This window comes from Lissotriton vulgaris, chromosome 1_1 (genome assembly GCF_964263255.1).
Source record: "Lissotriton vulgaris chromosome 1_1, aLisVul1.2, whole genome shotgun sequence".
Taxonomy (NCBI): domain Eukaryota; kingdom Metazoa; phylum Chordata; class Amphibia; order Caudata; family Salamandridae; genus Lissotriton; species Lissotriton vulgaris.
The window spans coordinates 2,133,975,909-2,133,995,182 of record NC_141685.1 but is presented as its reverse complement, the minus strand read 5'-3'; the positions used below and the strand labels follow the sequence as shown (position 1 = coordinate 2,133,995,182).

Sequence of the window (19,274 nt, the reverse complement as noted above, 5' to 3'; positions counted from 1 at the left end):
CAAGGGTAGAGGATGCTAATGATTACAAAGTCTTGAAAAATGCACTGGTTGATGGGTTTGGTTTAACCACTGAACAATACAGGATGCTGTTCAGAGACACCCAGAAAACTCAGTCTCAAGATTGGACTGACTTTGTTGATTGTGCCACTAAGGCTTTTGAAGGCTGGATACTGGGTAGTAAGGTTACTGATTTTAAAGGATTGTACAATCTAATTATGAGGGAGCAAATCTTAAATAATTGTCAGAACCAGTTATTACATCAGCACCTGGTAGACTCTGATCTGACCTCTCCACAGGAATTGGGTAAGAGGGCAGACAAATGGGTCAGAACCAGGGTTAGGCCTAAAAACCAGGGTGGTGACCAGAAAAAGGAATCAACCAAGCCTCACGAGAAGGGTGGGGATAAATCCACAGAGAAGACTTCCCAAGGGCCCCAAAACTCCAACAAGGGTGGTGGGTCCCAGAACACTCCTTCAGAACAGAAGAAACCTTATTGCCATACCTGTAAACAGGTGGGCCATTACAAAAGTGATGCCAAGTGCCCTAAAAATAGCAATAAGGAAAATATACCCCCAAGTAACCCTCCCAGACCTCCTGTTACCACTAGTGGTAATCCCCCAGGTGGTGGGAGTGCCCCCAAGAATGTGGTGGGCATTACTTTGGGCCAACAGGAGGACTATGGCCTAGCCAGGTTCCCTGACCACACTCTTGTCTGTGAGACTGGCATGGGGTTTGCCAACTTCACTACTGGACCCCACATTTTGGGAAAGTATAGACAAGAAGTTTTAGTGAATGGTCAGAAAGTTGAGGCATTCAGTGACACAGGGGCCAGCCTCACCATGGTGAGTGACCATCTGGTCCCCTCTGCTCAACTGACCCCTGGTTTTACTTATCAGGTGAAAGACATTCATGGAGTGAAGCGAAGGCATCCCATGGCAGTAGTCAAGCTCAGCTGGGGTAATGTCACAGGGCCCATGAGAGTGGCAGTGACAGATAACCTACCTGTAGATTGCTTACTGGGGAATGACCTGGAACTCTCAGCATGGGCTGAGGTGGAGCAAGAAACTCACTCCAGAATGATAGGCCTATCCAGACAGGTTAGTGGGGCAGTAATAGCTACAGCCCCAGTCCAAGCACCATTCCTCCCTGAAAAGGTTGGAAGGGCAGTGGTAGCCACTGCCCAGGCTCAGACAGACTTTCCAGAACAGGATAGGAGGACTGTGACAGTCACAGCCCAAACACAGACTGAGTGCCCTCCTGAAAAGGTTGGCAAGGTTGAAATGGTCTCAACCTCTACTCAAACAGATAGTGAGGTTGTGAAGCCTGAAACAGTGGATCACTCCACTCAAACAGAGAGCATTGAGGAGGAAGAAGAGTCTTCCCCCTCCCAGACACTAGGTGAGAGCCAGCCCCCTCAGGGAACTGACTCTACCCCTGTTGAAGGAACTGCCCCAGAGGTAGTCAGGCCTAGCCTGGCAGAGCCCCTGATGGCAGTGGACCCTTCCCAGGTGGGACCCAGTCTGGAGCAGGTAACCTGCACCTCTCCACCCTGCCTCAGTCAGCCCAGGGCTGAAGAGGACAGGGAGGCCAGTGGTGGACCCCAAAGGGCCCCCTGTCCAAAAGACCCCTTAATCAGCAGATTAGGATCACTGAAGCTGGTAACCCTAGCCAAGTGAAAATAGAACAGACTCCTGAGGGATCCCCCTTAAAAGTAGTTAGGGAACTCCCACAGCTGGACACTGTTGGGCACAGCCAAACATGGGGCCTAAAAACCCCAGACCTGACCTGTCCCTCCAGTAAGCCAAACAGAGGGACTCAGCCTCCAGCTTTAGGTAGCCAGAGGCTGACCCTGAGAGCTCAGTGCATCTCAGCTAAAGAAAGAAAGGCACACATGATGAATGGTGATTGGAGGAAGTTGAGCCCAAAGGTAGAGGAGCCTCACTTCAGTACTCCATCCCAGCATCAGCCTTCTTCTTTCCCAAGACACACCAGAGACAGAGATTCCCTATGGTGGAGACCCTCAGATACCCTTAGGGTGAGGGGTTGCCTAGTGGACCATGACACAGGGGGAAACCAAGCCAGAGCTGGTCCTTCCTTAGATGGCCACTTAGGTAATAGAGGCTTACCTGGACAAGGATAGCCTTATCTCCTTTCGTTTGGGGGGGGGTTGTGTAGGAAGGTACATCCTGACTATGGTTGCCCCCAACTTTTTGCCCTGTGTTTTAGCTGGTTTTGGACATAGTCGACCTGGGATCCTGCCAATCAGGACCCCAGGCCTACTGCTCTCTCTTTAAAATGGATTCCATGTACCCTAGGTACATTTCCAATTGGTACTGGGCCACCCTATCAGACCCTGTAACTCAGGGCATGGGTGTACCCAGGGCTGCCAGGGGCTGCAGCATGTATTATGCCACCCCTGGCTGGCCTCCTAAATTTGACACAACTGGCTGCATGACAGCTGGGGCGAAGACGTGTAATCACCCTTTGCTTTAGATATAGTAGCTCTATATCTAACCATACAATGGACACCCGAGTTCCTATCAGTCACTCCTATGGCAGGCCTTGACAATCCTGAAGGCAGAGTGCGTGGGCTCGTGTGAACTGTGTTCTGGCCCGAGCCGAGCCCGGTTGCAGCTTGCGGAATCAAGACCCAATGGCTGTTCCATGATAACGCGTACCATATCGGTAACTCCGGTATCGCGTTATCAAGGCATGTCGAGTAAGGTGTCATACGAATCGGGATGCTGCCCTCTCACCAACCCTGGCGACGAGGTTAGCATTCCGCCCTTCTAGAGGGACACGACATGTACGTAACTGTGAACCCCGGTTAAAGTTAACTAAAGCCTCAGCTCCACAAAATGGATGCTGCCACCACAGACACGAGTCTGACCTCCTACTGCTGGGAGTCCTTCCAGCGTGGAGCGCTTAAACAAAGGGTTTCCTGTCGAGGGCGGTGTTCGCACCGTCCCAGACAGGGTTTGTGTATTCTGGGTAGGTAGGGCTTTTGCGAGAAGGTGACTGCGGAGTGGCACCCCGGTGCTCACTACGCATCTGCCGGTTAGAACCAGTTCCAGGGGCACCAGCCCTGGCCTGGGGAAAGTCCGGCAGGGGAGAGGGGTGTAACTACCCCCCTTCCTGGTCCCACCCTTAGGGCAGGACCTAGTCATGTACCCACCCCTTTCTTTAGAATAAAGGCCGGAGCGGGGACCCTTCCAAATTAGATCATCTTTGAATCAAGAACTACTTTCTACGAAAGGACATTCAAGACTCTTCTCAAGATTTCTCCCTTGTGACTAAGGAGTAGTCACCCTGCATCAGCAGGCACCATCTAAGAACTCTGCGGTTTGCTGTAAGTCCTTCCTCAAGGAATCCGACGGCCCAGCTCGACGAGAACCGGCTTCCCTGGCACCTCTGACCTCTACCCACGTCATCAGCTCAGCTGTGATCTGTGGGTGCGACGAGACCTCGAGGGACCGGCCATCATCAGAACCTGCACGCTCTTAAACCAGCACGACCATCGAAGCAATTCTCTGGTGAGTGCTCTGGGGTCCGAGAAGCCCCGACCCTGAGCCGCTCCAGCACCGAAGTGCAGTCTCCCAGCATCTCCACGATCTGCGTGGGGCCCTTCTGCTCGCTGCTCAGCACGTTGTCTGGTCACTAGCCGCTGGCTTGTGCCCTTCTGTGACGACATCCGACAATCAACACTGCTGGTCTGGTTGCTCCAGACCGGCCCTTGCTTCCATCTTTGCGAGAAGCACCCCGGACCCTCCTGGTCCACTCAAGACGCCATCTTAGGCCCACCACGTGGCCCTGAGATCTGCCAAGGCTTGTTGCCCCATCCTGGGCCCAGCGACGCCGACAGCATCATCCTTCGTGGGACAGCTCGCACCTCCGCCGTGGTCGCCGACAACGCCTCCTGGTCCGTGAGACTGCAGAGCCTAGCGTCGCCCACTCACCTGGTCGAGGTGACGGCCAACCGGTGCCTTCCTGGTACCCTCTGACTACTGGCTAGTAGTACGAACTTGGTCCCCTCTGCTTTCAGGTATCATCAATCTCTGATCCAGGCTTGGATCTCTACGAACTATTCATCCCTGGTCGCCGGCCAGCAACTCCTTTTCTTCCGGCTCCTGGCTCGTCAGCGAAGACCCCGACGCCTGTAAGACTTGTGCAGCCGCAGCCCTCGTGGCTAGGTAACTCGGCATTTCGGTGCCTGCATAGCCTCTTTACTCTAGGGTCCCGAGTCCCTCGCTTCCGACTTGCCTTATCGGGTCCGCCCGAGACCTTAAACTTTCCGTGTCCTCGGACACTTGTTTTAATTGTGCACTTGAAGTATTTTCCTAAGAGATTTGGTTTGTGCTTAGTACCCTGTCCTCATAAAGAGTACAGGGCTGTTGTGATTCTTAATAAATATCCTGTTTATTTTCATAACACTTGTGTGGTGTCCTTTCACTCGGTGTTCAAGGGGTACATGTGTGGTAAACAGCTAGCTTAACACGCCCTCTCGAGTCTTTAGCCTTAGACTGCTCGTATCCACGCTACTAGGATAGCTGGTCTATAGGTTGACTTACAACCAAACACCATAAGGGTCGTTGGAACGATACATAGCGGTCGCTAGAATAGCGAACGTTGCATATCGGGCCAACTTCTCACAGACCTCAAATCCAGCTTCCGGACCTCTAGCGCGCCTTTCAAGGCATCCTGCATCTCAGCCACCTTCTTCACTGGTAAGCGTGCCTGCCAAGTTACCGAATCCAACTCAATACCAAGGAATGTCAAGCAACAACTGGGCCCTTCCGTCTTCTCCGGTGCCAACGGCACCCCAAAATCCTGTGCCAACAACTGAAACTGCTGCAGAGCCATTCCACATTCGCCAGGGCGACCCGTGCCCACAAACAGAAAGTCATCCAAATAGTGGGACACCAGCCGGTGCCCACTGCGGTCCACGAAGGCCCACTGCAAAAAGGAGCTGAAAGTCTCGAAGAGCGCGCAGGAAATCGCACAACCCATCGGCAACACCATGTCCACAAAGATGGCCCCGTCGAACTGCATGCCCAACAAGGAAAAATCCGCCGGATGAATGGGGAGAAGGCGAAAGGCCGACTTGATGTCACACTTGGCCAACTCTGCCCTCCTCCTGCAGGACCTCACCAGACCAATGGCATCATCCACTGATGCATACAACACACTGGAATCCTCCTCCGCGATGAAATCATTCACAGACCCACCTTCCGGCCAAGACAAGTGATGAATCAATCTGAATTCCCCAGGCTCTTTCTTGGGCACCACCCCCAAAGGCGAGACATTGAGATCCGACATCGGCCAATCAGAAAAAGGACCCGCAATCCTGCCCTCCGAAACCTCCTTCTCCAGTTTACGCGCCACAACCTCCGGCAATTCCTTGGCGGACCGCAAGTTCTCAGCCCACGCCTCTCCCTAGGCCCCTGATATCCAATTCGAAATCTTCCACAAAACCCAAGTACAAACGCAACGCCGCCTCCTTATCAGGGTACCGGGAGAGCCATGGACCCATGGCCTCCACCTTAACCGGAGTATGGGCCCTTTGGCCCAGGCTGCCCCCTACCCTTGGCAAATTTCCACTGCTCTGATGGCGTAGCCAAGGTGAGGCACTGTGTGACTGGGATCACTTTGGAAAACTGCTTTTGCCTTGAGCTGGGACCCTGGTCTGCTGTTTTGTACCTCTGCCTTCACCCTAACTGCTCGCGGAACCCGCTGCGCGGGTCCCGCTTCGTGTGGGGCTCCTTGTGGCAGGTTGACTCTGCAGGGCTGTGAGCGTGTTGCGGCGCAGGACTACAAGTCCCAGGAGCGCCAGCAACCCCCAACCGCCACCACCTGGGACGCTCTCCCTGCAGCTCCTCCCTGCAAACAACACAGTTAAAAGCTGTCTCCGTTGGCTGCAAGTTGGATCACTTTGGAAAACTGCTTTTGCCTTGAGCTGGGACCCTGGTCTGTTGTTTTGGACCTCTGCCTTCACCCTAACTGCTCGCGGAACCCGCTGCGCGGGTCCCGCTTCGTGTGGGGCTCCTTGTGGCTGGTTGACTCTGCAGGGCTGTGAGCGTGTTGCGGCGCAGGACTACAAGTCCCAGGAGCGCCAGCAACCCCCAACCGCCACCACCTGGGACGCTCTCCCTGCAGCTCCTCCCTGCAGGCTCCTCCCCATTTCTTAGGATTGTACATCAGTAGCAGCCGTGTCCCGCTGCGCGGGAGTGTGCCGGGAGAAGCCCGGGACAAGGGCGGGACCGTCTGTGGCCGTCCGTGGTCGGACAAGGTTGGGTTGGGACCGGACCCCTGTCAAAATTACCATCAGATCTACGTTATTCTTCTTGCACGGCTCCAAAAGGTATCTTGTCATTATCAGCCTTCGCAAGGGAAGGGGACCTATAGCACCCAAAGCACAGTGGAACTATTTATTGACTTATATACTTATCCACTTAGAATCTCACCATGCCATTGAGATCAGGGAAAGAACGTTTAGTCCACATACAAACTTCTAAGGGCGTAGTCTCTGGTCCCCTAGACGCCTTTATCACCAGAGCCATTGGGATTTTGGAAAAAGAAATAGAAATGGTGGAACAAAGGCTGTCCCTCGACCTAGTCACCGGAAAGCGCTCCTCAATGGGTGCTTTAGCTTTAGCCAAAAGCCCTGTCTCTCATGCAGCATTTAACTGCATTTCTACCATTGAGACAGAGGCAATAGTTCACGTGGATTGCGATGGGGTGACCTTACCCCCTTCCCTAGACAACAGGGCCCAGAAATCCAACGTTAATCAGACAAGGGATGGGGACGAAAGCCAGAATACCGGGGATGACGAATATAGTTTGGTCAATTCCCCCCAATCTATTGATTCTACTCCACCTAATTTGATTGAGTTGACTCAAACGAGTCCAAAACCGATATCCCGGAAGAGAAAATATGTTTCGAGCCCACAGGGGGAAAAAGATCAAAAACAGCCCAAATTGAATGATACTTGCAGTGTGAGTATACCACCCTTACAACCCCCCCCATGGTTTCCCAATTGTGTATTGTCCATCATTAGCTACCATGGGGTCATCTAATCCCTGCCCAACATGCCTCAATAGTGACGACACCTTGTTGGTCAAAATTGAGGCTATGCTAAAAACCATTCTGCTCCCGATTTTGGAGAGAACAAGGCTGATGGCCGTTAAAATTGATGCACTGGACACAGTAGTAAACACCAATTTGGGTCTACTGCAAAAATTATCAATGTCTAGTCCCGGGGTGGGGGTTCGTAATCCGACTCAGGGTAAAAAACAAACAGCATGTAATCCCTCAGTGACCCAGGTAACCAAGCCCGCACCGCCAGGGGTAACTACTAATATTAATAAATCCATAGTAGGGGCAAAGTCCGCTGTTACAACAACCACCGCTAGTAGAGGTACCTCAAAGAACCTACCAAGGGAAAAACACCCACCCACATCTAACTCAGCTATAGCGAATCAGTCTATGTCAAAAGGCTTGGTAAAACAATCTAATAGTACCCCAGTCCAATCACTTAGTAGGGGTAAAACTAACCCTCAATCTTCTAGGACTCAGCTGGTGGGTAAACAAAAGATGCGCCCCTCACCCCGAGTCAATTTACCCCCAGAAGCGTCCCAATATACCATAGTTTTAACTGGCGTAGCTCCCCTAAGGGACGGTATCAAGGAGACCCAAGGGGAATTGCGGAATAAAGTAATCTACTGGTTAAACAAAAATCGCCCACTTCCACCATCATCCCCTACTGAAATCCTTTTTGTAAGGAGAGTAGACTGGGTGGGTAAGGGCACCAAAGATTTGGAAGGGGACTGTATCTTGATATCATTCAAAGACCCCTGGGTGGTCGACCTAATACGACGGAATGCTAGATTTGCCCGTCAGGGCGACGTCCAAACTTTGGACCTTGCTTACTTTTACCCTCATACACATACCAATTATCCCATAGACCCAAACCAGTGGAGAGTGAGAGATGGGAGGTTTCGTGGGCCTAGAACACCCCACCCACAACAGTACCCCCTACTTTTCAATCATTTTGGAGCGCTGTCTGACTTGGAGTTGGTAGATTGACTGTGTTTACCCAGTACGACGAATAACCCTACCGATGATAGTGGGGAAGAAGTACAAATTCTACTTAAACCCCCTATGACACATACACTGGGTAATCAGTTTATGCCATACAAAAAGGCAAATATGATGGTCCCGGCCGAGGGGGAAAGTGTGCAAAAAATCAACACTGAAGAAAAAGGGGTCAGAAATTTGCCCATAAGCACCACCCTAACCAACTCCCCCTCCCCTCCCCATTTAGGTAATAACCTTGCAGAACTCACTACAGCGACATTTAATATTGTGTCCTGGAATGTTGCCGGAGCGAAGGCTCGTATGGACTCTGAGAATTGGCTGGAGTTTATCGACAAATTTGATGTAGTGTTACTACAAGAAACTTGGGCAACTGCACCTATACACAAAGCTGGCTTCATAAACTTTTTCAAACCTGCAACAAAGAGCAATAAAGGGCGCGCTTCAGGGGGGTTTGACAACGTGGGTCAAACAGGCTTGGGGATATACAACTACAGAACTTTATGAGGACAATCCCGATATCTTGGCAATTAGGTTGAGCAAGGAAGGTGGTCAGGACATGCTTATTATTAACATCTACTCTCGTGGCCTCCCTGGTGGTCGATGTCCCCCGATGGTGGGGGCGTTGGACAATCTTTTGGCAGGGTGGAACAAAGGAACATGGATCCTGTTAGCTGGAGACTTAAATTGCACCATTGAGCCGCTTTACTTAGCAGGGGATAGCTGGGGGTCCGCAGAGGATGCAACTTGGAATATACCGGATCTATTGACCAGCACACCTGTTAAAGCAACAACGGAGGCTGCCTTGAACTGGACTGCTTTTTGTCTCACCTAGGGGTTAAGGGCTGCAAATGGACGCACTCCATCCGTTCTTGGCGCCAATTTTACTTTTGACAATGGACGGAGAAAAAGCCGTATAGACTATATCTTCTTAAAAATGGAATTCTGGAGTCTGATGGTCGATATGGAAATTGTCCCTCGCCCAGAAAGCGATCATAACCCTTTGTCTCTGAAACTAAAGTTGCACGGTGTGGTAAGAATGGAAGTTCCAGTTCCTAAGGGGCAAGGGGTTGTAATCTTATCAAATGATCGGAGGAGATTGAAATGGTCTAACATATCAGGAGATGAAACCATACAGACTAACATAGAGAAAGTGGTGAAGCTCGCATCAAGCAAAATGATGTCAGAGGACCTCGGGAGGGGTACCATTGAACTAAACAAAATTATGGACTTGCATGATCAATGTTTTGCTGAGCTTAAACTACTTCTCTCTAAACCATGTAAGAAGGGTGTTGGGCGACCGCTTGCCAATCGGGCAAAATGGTATAACAAAGATTGTAGGGAGGCTCACAGTAACCTAGTTGAAAAAGTTAAATCTAGAAATATGTGTGCTGTAAAGGAGGCTAGGAAACGGTATAAAAGAGTACAGTGGGAAGCAAAGAGGGTGTGGGAGGATGATTATTGGGCCGACCTCTTGGATGCCACCAAGTCAAACAACCAGACAAAATTTTGGGACATAGTAAAATGGGGGAAGGGTGGTGACTCCCGTATTCCAACCAACCATGTGTCCCCAGAAGCCTGGATAACCCATTATTCATCCCAATTTAGCTCAGAAGGTATTGACCCTCCCCCTATTTTGAATCAGTTGCATGTAATGCCCACTTGTGAAACGACCCTGACCTTCACTAATATCGAGACAGAGTTAGCCCTTGGTTTGACTCAGCGGGGGAAAGCTCCTGGGTTGGACCAAATACCAGCCGATTTGTTTAAAACAAATACTGCTCTCTGGGTGCCATATCTAACAAAAATAGCTAATGCTATAGCAAAGGGTGCACGCATCCCCAAAACATGGAAGGGAGCTGAGATTCTTCCTATATATAAAAAAGGAGACAGGTCTAATCCGGGCAATTATCGCCCGATTAGTTTAATCGACTGCCTCCAAAAGGTCATTGCCCGTATGATCTTGGCCAGAGTGCAAGGGTGGATGGACTCTGAAAACATACTCCCATGCAGGCGGGCTTTAGATCTGGTACGAGTACCATTGATCAGGTGCTCCGATTTTGTATGATCCTCTGGAAGGTTGTTACGCTAGGCGGTGGTACCATCTTTGCCGCATTTATAGACCTGAAGTCAGCCTTCGATCTGGTACCTAGGGGTAAATTGTGGCAGGTACTGAGGGACCTGGGTATGCCTGGAGAATTACTAGAGTTGATCATTAGATTACACGAAGAGAACTACGCTAGGGTAAGGTGGGGAGAACAAGGACAACATACGGATTCCTTCCTTGTAACCCGAGGAGTCCGACAGGGGTGCGTTCTCACGCCCACTCTCTTCCTACTCTTTATAGACCAAGTAGCAAAATTCTTCTCGGCCACCCATACTGATGCCCCATCCTTGGCAGGGACCAAATTCCCCATGCTTATCTTCGCCGACGACACCTTACTCCTATCCAAGACCCGGGCAGGCCTACAGCGGGCCTTGAACCGTTTTGAGGAGTTTTGTGTGAAAAATGATCTCCAGGTAAATGTGGGCAAAACTAAGTTCATGGTTTTAACCAGGAATAACTTTGTACGCAGTAACGTTCAAATGAGCGGGGTCAACTTGGAACAAGTTGAAACCATGACTTATCTGGGGGTCACTTTGGACCGCCGTCTGTCGTGGAAAGATCAAATAGCGACCCAGCAGTTAAAATTCTCCCAATTGACCGGATGTCTTTTGCGTGAGCAGAAGAGATCTATTACCAAATGGGTCATCCCTGCCATTAGAATTTATGACACTAAAATAAACGCCGCCATACTCTATGGGGCTGAGTTATGGGGATTTATGGACCTCTCTAGTCTCTATAGAATCCAGTGCAAATTCCTTCGGAACCTGGTAGGGTTGCCACAATCCTCCCCATCGATACCCCTCTGTCATGATATGGGCTGCCCACCAATTACAGACATGGCTAGATTTAGAGTAGTGGCTACTTGGAGGCGCTTGTGGACCTCCCTGGATCTCACACTCTTTGCTAAGGAGTTGGCAGAAGTGAGGTCCATGGGGGGCTCTGAACGAATCCCATGGCTTCGTTCGGTGAAAAAGAGCCTGCATGATATGGGTTTAAAACATCTGTGGGTCTCCCCAGGCACCAACATTTTCCCATCTAAAAAAGAATTCAAAGAACTATTCTGGGCCTCAACCCGCCACTCCTGGGTAACCGCCTCCAGTTCTGGCAGCCTCACGGGAAGATTCTTAAGCTTTAAGCTAGATCCCTCCCGCGAGATTTACTGGGACACCATCACCAGACCACTGGACAAGAAACTTTATCATCGGTTTCGTGTGGGTGCCTTACCTTTGAATTCATTTTCTTCATCCTGGGGTAAAACTTCCTCTAGTTCCTGTAGCTGGTGCCCTGATCAAAAAGAAACAGAACGTCATCTATTGTTTGCTTGTCCGCAGTATTCAGAACCTCGTTCCACATGGCTAAAACCCCTGTTCAAACGCCTTTCTTGTAGAAGGTCTTCCGAGGCGATCTGGGTGTTGAAAACTAATACCTCGGAAACTTTTGTGATATGCGTGGCCAAATCTTTAGGCTGGGCATGGGCAATTAGGGCCAGAAGGAACTTATCTTAATTGTATCATGTAAGATCTCACTTATAAAATGTGCTAATTCTGCTCTTTTTAGCCCCAGGTTTATACATGTCTTGTAAAACTAACAAAGTTTAATATTTAATAATTAGTTTTAATCGTGATTTCAGTGCAAAGTTAATAATATGTTTATTGGTTTTTTATATAACTTAATGTATAGTGGTTGTTTTGTTTTGTAATGTTTTTAACTTGTCTTTTATGATTTTATTATCGAAATAAAGACATTTAAACCTGAACCTGACTGGGTGACGCCCCGCGGATTTCGAACGTTCATGTTTAAATTTACAGGAGGGACGGTTGCAGAAACCTTTATTGAACCCCCAGCAGGCCCCGGAAGCGACTGGCTTGTACTGTTGCCCTGCTGACCCAGACCACACAGCCTGGTTCCCTTGTCCACCTGCAGCTCCCTGACTACCCGCCCCAGACTGGGCGGGGCGCGGCTGAAAAGACCGATAAGTGACCGGAAGACCACTGACCGTATGCGTAGACGCCGCCGCCTGTGTCGAAGACATCCACTGAATCCAGAGTTCCTGATCTACGTCCCCCCATGGTTTGTCAGGATTAACACTGACCCTGGCCCTGAACTCCTCGTCGTAGCTCAACCATGCAAAGCCCCCGAAATGAAGCTGCGCCTTCCTGATCACATCCATATACTTGAACAACGCAATAGCCCGATCCCCATACTTCTCACAATAAAAAACTTGCTTTAATCAAAAAGGCCGACGTCCAATTCTCCATCTTGACCGGCACCCTCGGCCGCCTGGTCAACTCCCACTCCTCCTCTTTAGACCCCTCCTTCGCCTGAATATCCCTATGCAGGAGCTTAAACACATCAACATATTCATGCCTCCAGATCCTCGCCCTCGTTTTGTCTGGCAAATGTGACCCCAGAGGCATCGCCAGCCCCATGTATGGCAACTTCTTCCGAAGCTTCTCAACCCCTTCATCCTTTCCCTCCATGTCTCCCGCCTTGTCACTCTGCGCGCTGGCCGTCGCAACCTGCTTCCCCCCATCAGCCTTCACAGGCACCACCCCACCTGGGCTCCCAGACCGCACATACCCATCCCCCACCCCCACCAACTGGCAGGGCTTTTTCCTTCCCCCTTTCCCCCCTTCCACCCAGGCGTCCCACCAAGCGCCCTCACCTGACAAAGTTGCAGGAGCGTCCCTCTCCTGTCGCCGTGCGTCCGCCGGCTTCGACATCGCTCTGCTGGCCCAACTGGCGCCGCCCCGTGCCTCCTGGAAAGCACCAACCTTGGCCGCTGCCACCCTAGCCTTGCACACACTTTCAGGTTCACGCAACTCACCCTCTTCCAAATCATCCTCTTCATCCTCATAGTCCAACCACTCATCCTGCACATCCAGCGGCACCACTTCCATCACAACTCTCTTAGCACCTTTCCCTTTCACTCCAGGCATAAATTTGCACTCCAACATCGCCGGTGCCCGCTCCCTCGTTGAAGGGCAGGCCGCCGCGGACCCCCCTGCTTCTTTGTCCTGGCTTCGGAGGCCGTTTTGCGCCCCGCCGGCCCACCCCGGCCTCTGCCAGCTGTCCCTGCTGGCTTGGTCCCAACCCCCCCCCCGAGCCGTGTGCGCTCGGGGAGGCCCCGGTGCCACCAGGTCTCTGATCCGTCAAGGCATTTCCTGAACCTTCCACCCAGACCCACTGCCCTTGAGCCCCTGGGACCCCCTTTCCTCGACCCCCAGCCGGTCCCCGACCACGCGCCTGGGCCTCATCGCCCTTGGACACCCCACCCACCTTCGCCTCTCTGGCGTCACATAAGCGCTGCCACTCCTTCTCGTATTCCGCAATGAGGCGACGCTGGTCGCGGGCCCTCTCCTCCTCGGTCATGTGCACCCACCTGTCGAACATGGAAGAGTGCCCTGGCTCCCCCAGGCCTCCCTTCCCGGGCACGGGTGCAGCAGCACTCCCCGCCGCCTGCCCTACTCCCACCTGCTGCTGCGCCTTCAGAGGGCCCTTGCCCTTGGAACCCTGGGGCCTCACATCCCCTTTCTGGCCCCCCGAAAGGTCGACCGGCTGCTCAAGGATGGTGAACCCCTCCTCTCCCCCAGACTCTTCCCCTGACAGCGTGAGAGCAAACTCCTCTCCAGCCGCCACCTCCCAATCATCCAGGTCCTCCCCCCCACTGCCCTCACTGCTCTCGTCATACCCTACCAACTGACCCAAGCTCCTAGACACCCTGGCCTGTGATGCCAGCGAAGCCTGGCCCTGCCCGGGCTCCCCAACTGCAAGCTTGGGGCCCATGAGCCCTTCCCCTCCGACCCCTCCCTCCTCCTCCGGGACCACGTCCCCTGCCCCAACCCTGGCAGGAAGGCTCAGCCGCCTCCCCCCTTTCTTCGGGTCCTCCTGCTGCTTCTTACCCTTGACCTTCTTGGGCCCTCCCTCACGAGCCCCAGAGGGCTCACCCATACATGCTGCGACAACAGCAGCCACCCCCGCAGACGCTGACCTGGTCGGGCGGGTCATACCAACCCACGCCTGGTCCAGAATTGGCTTGGTAGTTTGGTTTGCCCTGTTCCCATCATGCACTGGGACAGGAACAGACTAATTTGCATATAGCCAGGTTCTGAGCAGGGATGGTGCAGTGAGCTAAAAAACGGTGTTGGATCTAGCCCTGATCTCTTGACTGGGTGAGAGTATTCTGCTTAATTCAGAAACTCTGTCCATCACCACCCCTTGTTGTAAAATATTTTGTCCACCCTAAGCGTGGAAGGGTATACTCAGATGTGAGTCCCTTGCTCATTGCACCATCAGGATTCAAGCAAGCCGGGCCGACGACGGCTGAAATGCCAGAAACCGGTCCCCGGAAGCTTGTTTCCTTCCCAGTGTAAAAATTGGCTTGGTAGTTTGGTTTGCCCTGTTCCCATCATGCACTGGGACAGGAACAGACTAATTTGCATATAGCCAGGTTCTGAGCTGGGATGGTGCAGTGAGCTAAAAAACGGTGTTGGATCTAGCCCTGATCTCTTGACTGGGTGAGAGTATTCTGCTTAATTCAGAAACTCTGTCCATCACCACCCCTTGTTGTTAAATATTTTGTCCACCCTAAGCGTGGAAGGGTATACTCAGATGTGAGTCCCTTGCTCGTTGCACCATCAGGATTCAAGCAAGCCGGGCCGACGACTGCTGAAATGCCAGAAACCGGTCCCCGGAAGCTTGTTTCCTTCCCAGTGTAAGAATTGGCTTGGTGGTTTGGTTTGCCCTGTTCCCATCATGCACTGGGACAGGAACAGACTAATTTGCATCTAGCCAGGTTCTGAACTGGGATGGTGCAGTGAGCTAAAAAACGGTGTTGGATCTAGCCCTGATCTCTTGACTGGGTGAGAGTATTCTGCTTAATTCAGAAACTCTGTCCATCACCACCCCTTGTTGTTACATATTTTGTCCACCCTAAGCGTGGAAGGGTATACTCAGATGTGAGTCCCCTGCTCATTGCACCATCAGGATTTAAGCAAGCCGGGCCGACGATGGCTGAAATGCCAGAAACCGGACCCCGGAAGCTTGTTTCCTTCCCAGTGTAAGAATTGGCTTGGTAGTTTGGTTTGCCCTGTTCCCATCATGCACTGGGACAGGAACAGACTAATTTGCATATAGCCAGGTTCTGAGCTGGGATGGTGCAGTGAGCTAAAAAACAGTGTTGGATCTAGCCCTGATCTCTTGACTGGGTGAGAGTATTCTGCTTAATTCAGAAACTCTGTCCATCACCACCCCTTGTTGTTAAATATTTTGTCCACCCTAAGCGTGGAAGGGTATACTCAGATGTGAGTCCCTTACTCATTGCACCATCAGGATTCAAGCAAGCCGGGCCTACGACAGCCGAAATGCCAGAAACGGGTCCCCGGAAGCTTGTTTCCTTCCCAGTGTAAGATTTGGCTTGGTAGTTTGGTTTGCCCTGTTCCCATCATGCACTGGGACAGGAACAGACTAATTTGCATATAGCCAGGTTCTGAGCTGGGAGGGTTCAGTGAGCTAAAAAACGGTGTTGGATCTAGCCCTGATCCCTTGACTGGGTGAGAGTATTCTGCTTAATTCAGAAACTCTGTCCATCACCACCCCTTGTTGTTAAATATTTGGTCCAGGACACCGGGCTGGAGGAGATCCGCCCTCCGAGCCCGGCCAAGCACTATAAGGGCAGCCCGCACCGCCTCTGCATCAGGCGTAGCCATAATAGCAATCGAGCGCTCGTACCCTCCGCGAGATGCGTGAGGTTTGGCACCCGCGCTCGGTCCATCCGCGAGATGCGTGAGGTTTGGCACCTACGCTCGCCGCACCGGAGCACCTGTGTCGATACTTCGAATTTAAAACTAAATAGCACCCCGCCTAACTGGCCTAATCGTCGCACTGGGGCACCAGTTACGACGTCCAAACACAGTAATTAGCACTCTGCCTACCTAAATCACACTCCGCCTACACTCAAAAACTGACTTCTCCCTGAGGCACCGGGGACAGGAAAAGGAACCTAAATAGCCTCCTAACTAACCCCTCCCACCCCTGACCTAACCCTAACTACTTCCTGCCTGTCCTTAGCCTCGTGCGAACTCCCCGGGGAAAAAGACTGGTCTGCCTACCTGCTTTCCCCCGGGGGCTGCATTTTACAGCTGTGAAAAAAGTGATAAAGCGCATTCCCGAAATTGAAAGAAAGCTATGGGATCACATTATTAGGTACTACAAAGTGCGCATGAACCATGTAAATGGACTTTGGCCTAGAAGCAAGAGCTATGCTGTGTCTTTTTAAACTGCAATTACTGTAAGAAAATTCTTTAGAATCCACCCAAAAATTAAGCAGGTTCCATCAACCAACCGTGCGGTTTCCATGCCTCATTCAGAGGTGGGTACGCCCTTGTTTTGGGCTTATTTCTGAGGTGGCTCTATTATTGGAAGTGTGGCCCACCACAGGGCTGCTGGCATCTCAGCTTCGAAGGTCCCACCCTACATAAGGCAGGCCTTCAGGTGCTGGTTTTTTCCTGTTCATGTAACAACCATGGTGGCCGCAAAAATGGAAAGAAGAACTGTCCTAGATGTGCAGGAAGACCAGTCCCTCCTAAGTGTTTTTTTCTCAAAAACCAAAACAATTCCCCTTCAGTGCAGCACTTTCAGGAAAAATGTGCCACCAAAAATGCATTTGGTTTGTGGGTCGACAGATTAGGCCCTTCCTTATACAGGTGGTGTGGGCACTGCCTGCCAAACCATAAATAACCGCTTAATAATCTATGCTTGGAATTTTACTGTGTTTCTCTGTCTGCATAAAGTGCCATAAAACAGCATGTGACAAACTCTAGCACTTTAAGCCACAACCTGAAAAATATCCAACTTGATTTTTAATAATAATTATTTTAATAATATTTGTGATTTGTGTACAACCGCAGTACTGATCTCATGTAATATATTGGCTTTTGCAATATTTTAAGTCGTAGTAGTGCTTAAATAATAAATATATATTTTTTTTCTGTTCTTTTTATCGAAAACTAGATTGCCAGATTCCCCACCAGATTCTGGATCGGAGCCTTGCTCGCCTCCCCAAATAAAAGGTGGGTTATTCGTCTGTTTCATTAATTTCTGTAGTAGTTTGGAACTCAGCAAACTTTTATTAATTGAAAGAAGATAGTGTTTTGCCTTCAAAGGAGCATTGAATCTACAGCAAAACTGGCCGGATTGGTAATATTGTGTGTCCAACTTCCACAAGTCCCGGCGGGACTCTCATGATGTTCGAGAGAGTTAGTAAATATTTAATTTGCTGCTGTAGCTGGAAGTCAAAGACGACTAGGAGCCGTGTAACATCAAGAAACATTAAGCTGATGCAGCGGCACTGGCCTTAAGGGAGGCCTGAACCTGTACACTGAGTGCAAACAAGCATTGGTTTCCACGGGGAGCAAACTTTAGGCACTATGTGTGCACACAAGTGTACTCAGGGAAATATTGTAGACCTCGACGGAATCTACTGCGCTGGCTGAATAGTTATTACAGTACACATTCCACTTTTCTCTTAAATGAGTCTGTTTGCTTGGTTAGGTGTTGCGATAATACCGTGTTTAAAATAGGCCATGGCAAACTATTTACTATTTCAGTGCAATCTCGTGTGATTTCCTTCATTTTGCATCTTGCAAAAATTCGGAAGTGTTGCCATTACGCCTGATCGCGCAATTAAAGACCGTTTTGGAAAAAATTAAGAAATCCTATTTCATCACCATGGAAAGAACGTGAATAGCCAGAATGTGAGCAGGTGTTGTGTTTGAGGCACTTGTTGTTTGCACAATTTAAAAAAAATGTTTCGCACTAAACGTTTTCCTACGTTCATAAGGGACATTTCAAACTGAAAGCTAGCACTAAGTGCAGAATTTTAATTTCACATTTTTGTCCACGAAGTTTCACGTAATTACCCAGGAAAATGATGCAGATTTCGCACACCATTAGTTTGATATGGATGACCGTATATGCATAGTGGTACTAACATTAATCTCCAGCCTAAAACAAGACAAAAAGCTAAAGCAATGGGCACAATCTCAGCTAACTGGGACTTAGAGTACGAATCTCCACACTGACGTCATTGCACTTCGTTCAAGAGAAATCTGAAAACGATTATTCTTAGATTCTGAGACAGGCAGTCACATTATTGTAGGATTGTCTGAATTATTTGTTTGCATTTTGTTAATGCCATATGCTTTATAAAGCATGTTATGTTAGATGTATCACTTACAAAGGACACATACGAAATAGGTTTTTATGCTGTGTATAGGTTGAAGCAACAAGCTAAAAGCAAGCATTTGCAATGGAATTGGTCTCACCTTTGGCACTTTATGTTTTTCCCGATGCAGCACATTATTGTGGGTACAGCAACATTTACTGTTCTAATGTGCACAAAGCAGGGAAAGGGTGCAGTACCACAGGCTCCCCATACTGTAAATATGGATAAATCACTTAATCTCCCAAACAAAATAAAGGTGACCTTGTGTAATGCAATAGGTGCGCATAAATAGCACTACAAAAACCTTGGGGCAAGTTTGCGCTATATTTGAAAAAAACTGCAACAAATTATAATATATGAGGTATTTATACAACTTCCTGCCCACTATTTCTTTTTGTCTTCCTTTAAATTATTCACGTTTTTATATTGGGTGTAGAACACAATCCTTTGGCATTTTACATTTGTTTACTGTCCCCTGACCCACTGATGAAATCCATCCGAGCAAGTGGAAGGTGCTTGTGATTGTTAAACGTCTTTAAGAGATGGCTGTGTTAGGCTAACAACAACATAGTAAATCAAAGACACAATGTTTTTCGACTGTAACTGTGTGTTGATGTTTGCTTGGTACACATTAAAGTAAAAAGTGGTAATCCTTGATCTGCACCCCACATCTGGGATCCGAGCCATGCACCATCTCATACAGACGCTGCCAGGCCCTAGAGTGCAGGAAAGAGAACCACGCTCCATACTGTAAAACACAGTTCACTAGAAGCTAAATCAAAAACTCGAGCACTGTACTCTCTCGTGTGGACAGCCAGCATGCCCCAGAATGAGGGTAACAGTATAATTCA

At 50.0% G+C, this 19,274-nt stretch overlaps 1 protein-coding gene across 1 annotated transcript in view; it reads left to right on the top strand.

Annotated features, from left to right (window-relative positions):
* The window catches only part of MYRFL (myelin regulatory factor like), a 1,005,707-nt gene that overhangs the window by 219,946 nt on the left and 766,487 nt on the right, over nt 1–19,274 (top strand). The window contains exon 3 of the mRNA XM_086921958.1: nt 17,211–17,269. Within this exon, the coding sequence (XP_086778084.1) occupies nt 17,211–17,269 (59 nt within the window). The remainder of the gene's footprint in view (nt 1–17,210; nt 17,270–19,274) is intronic.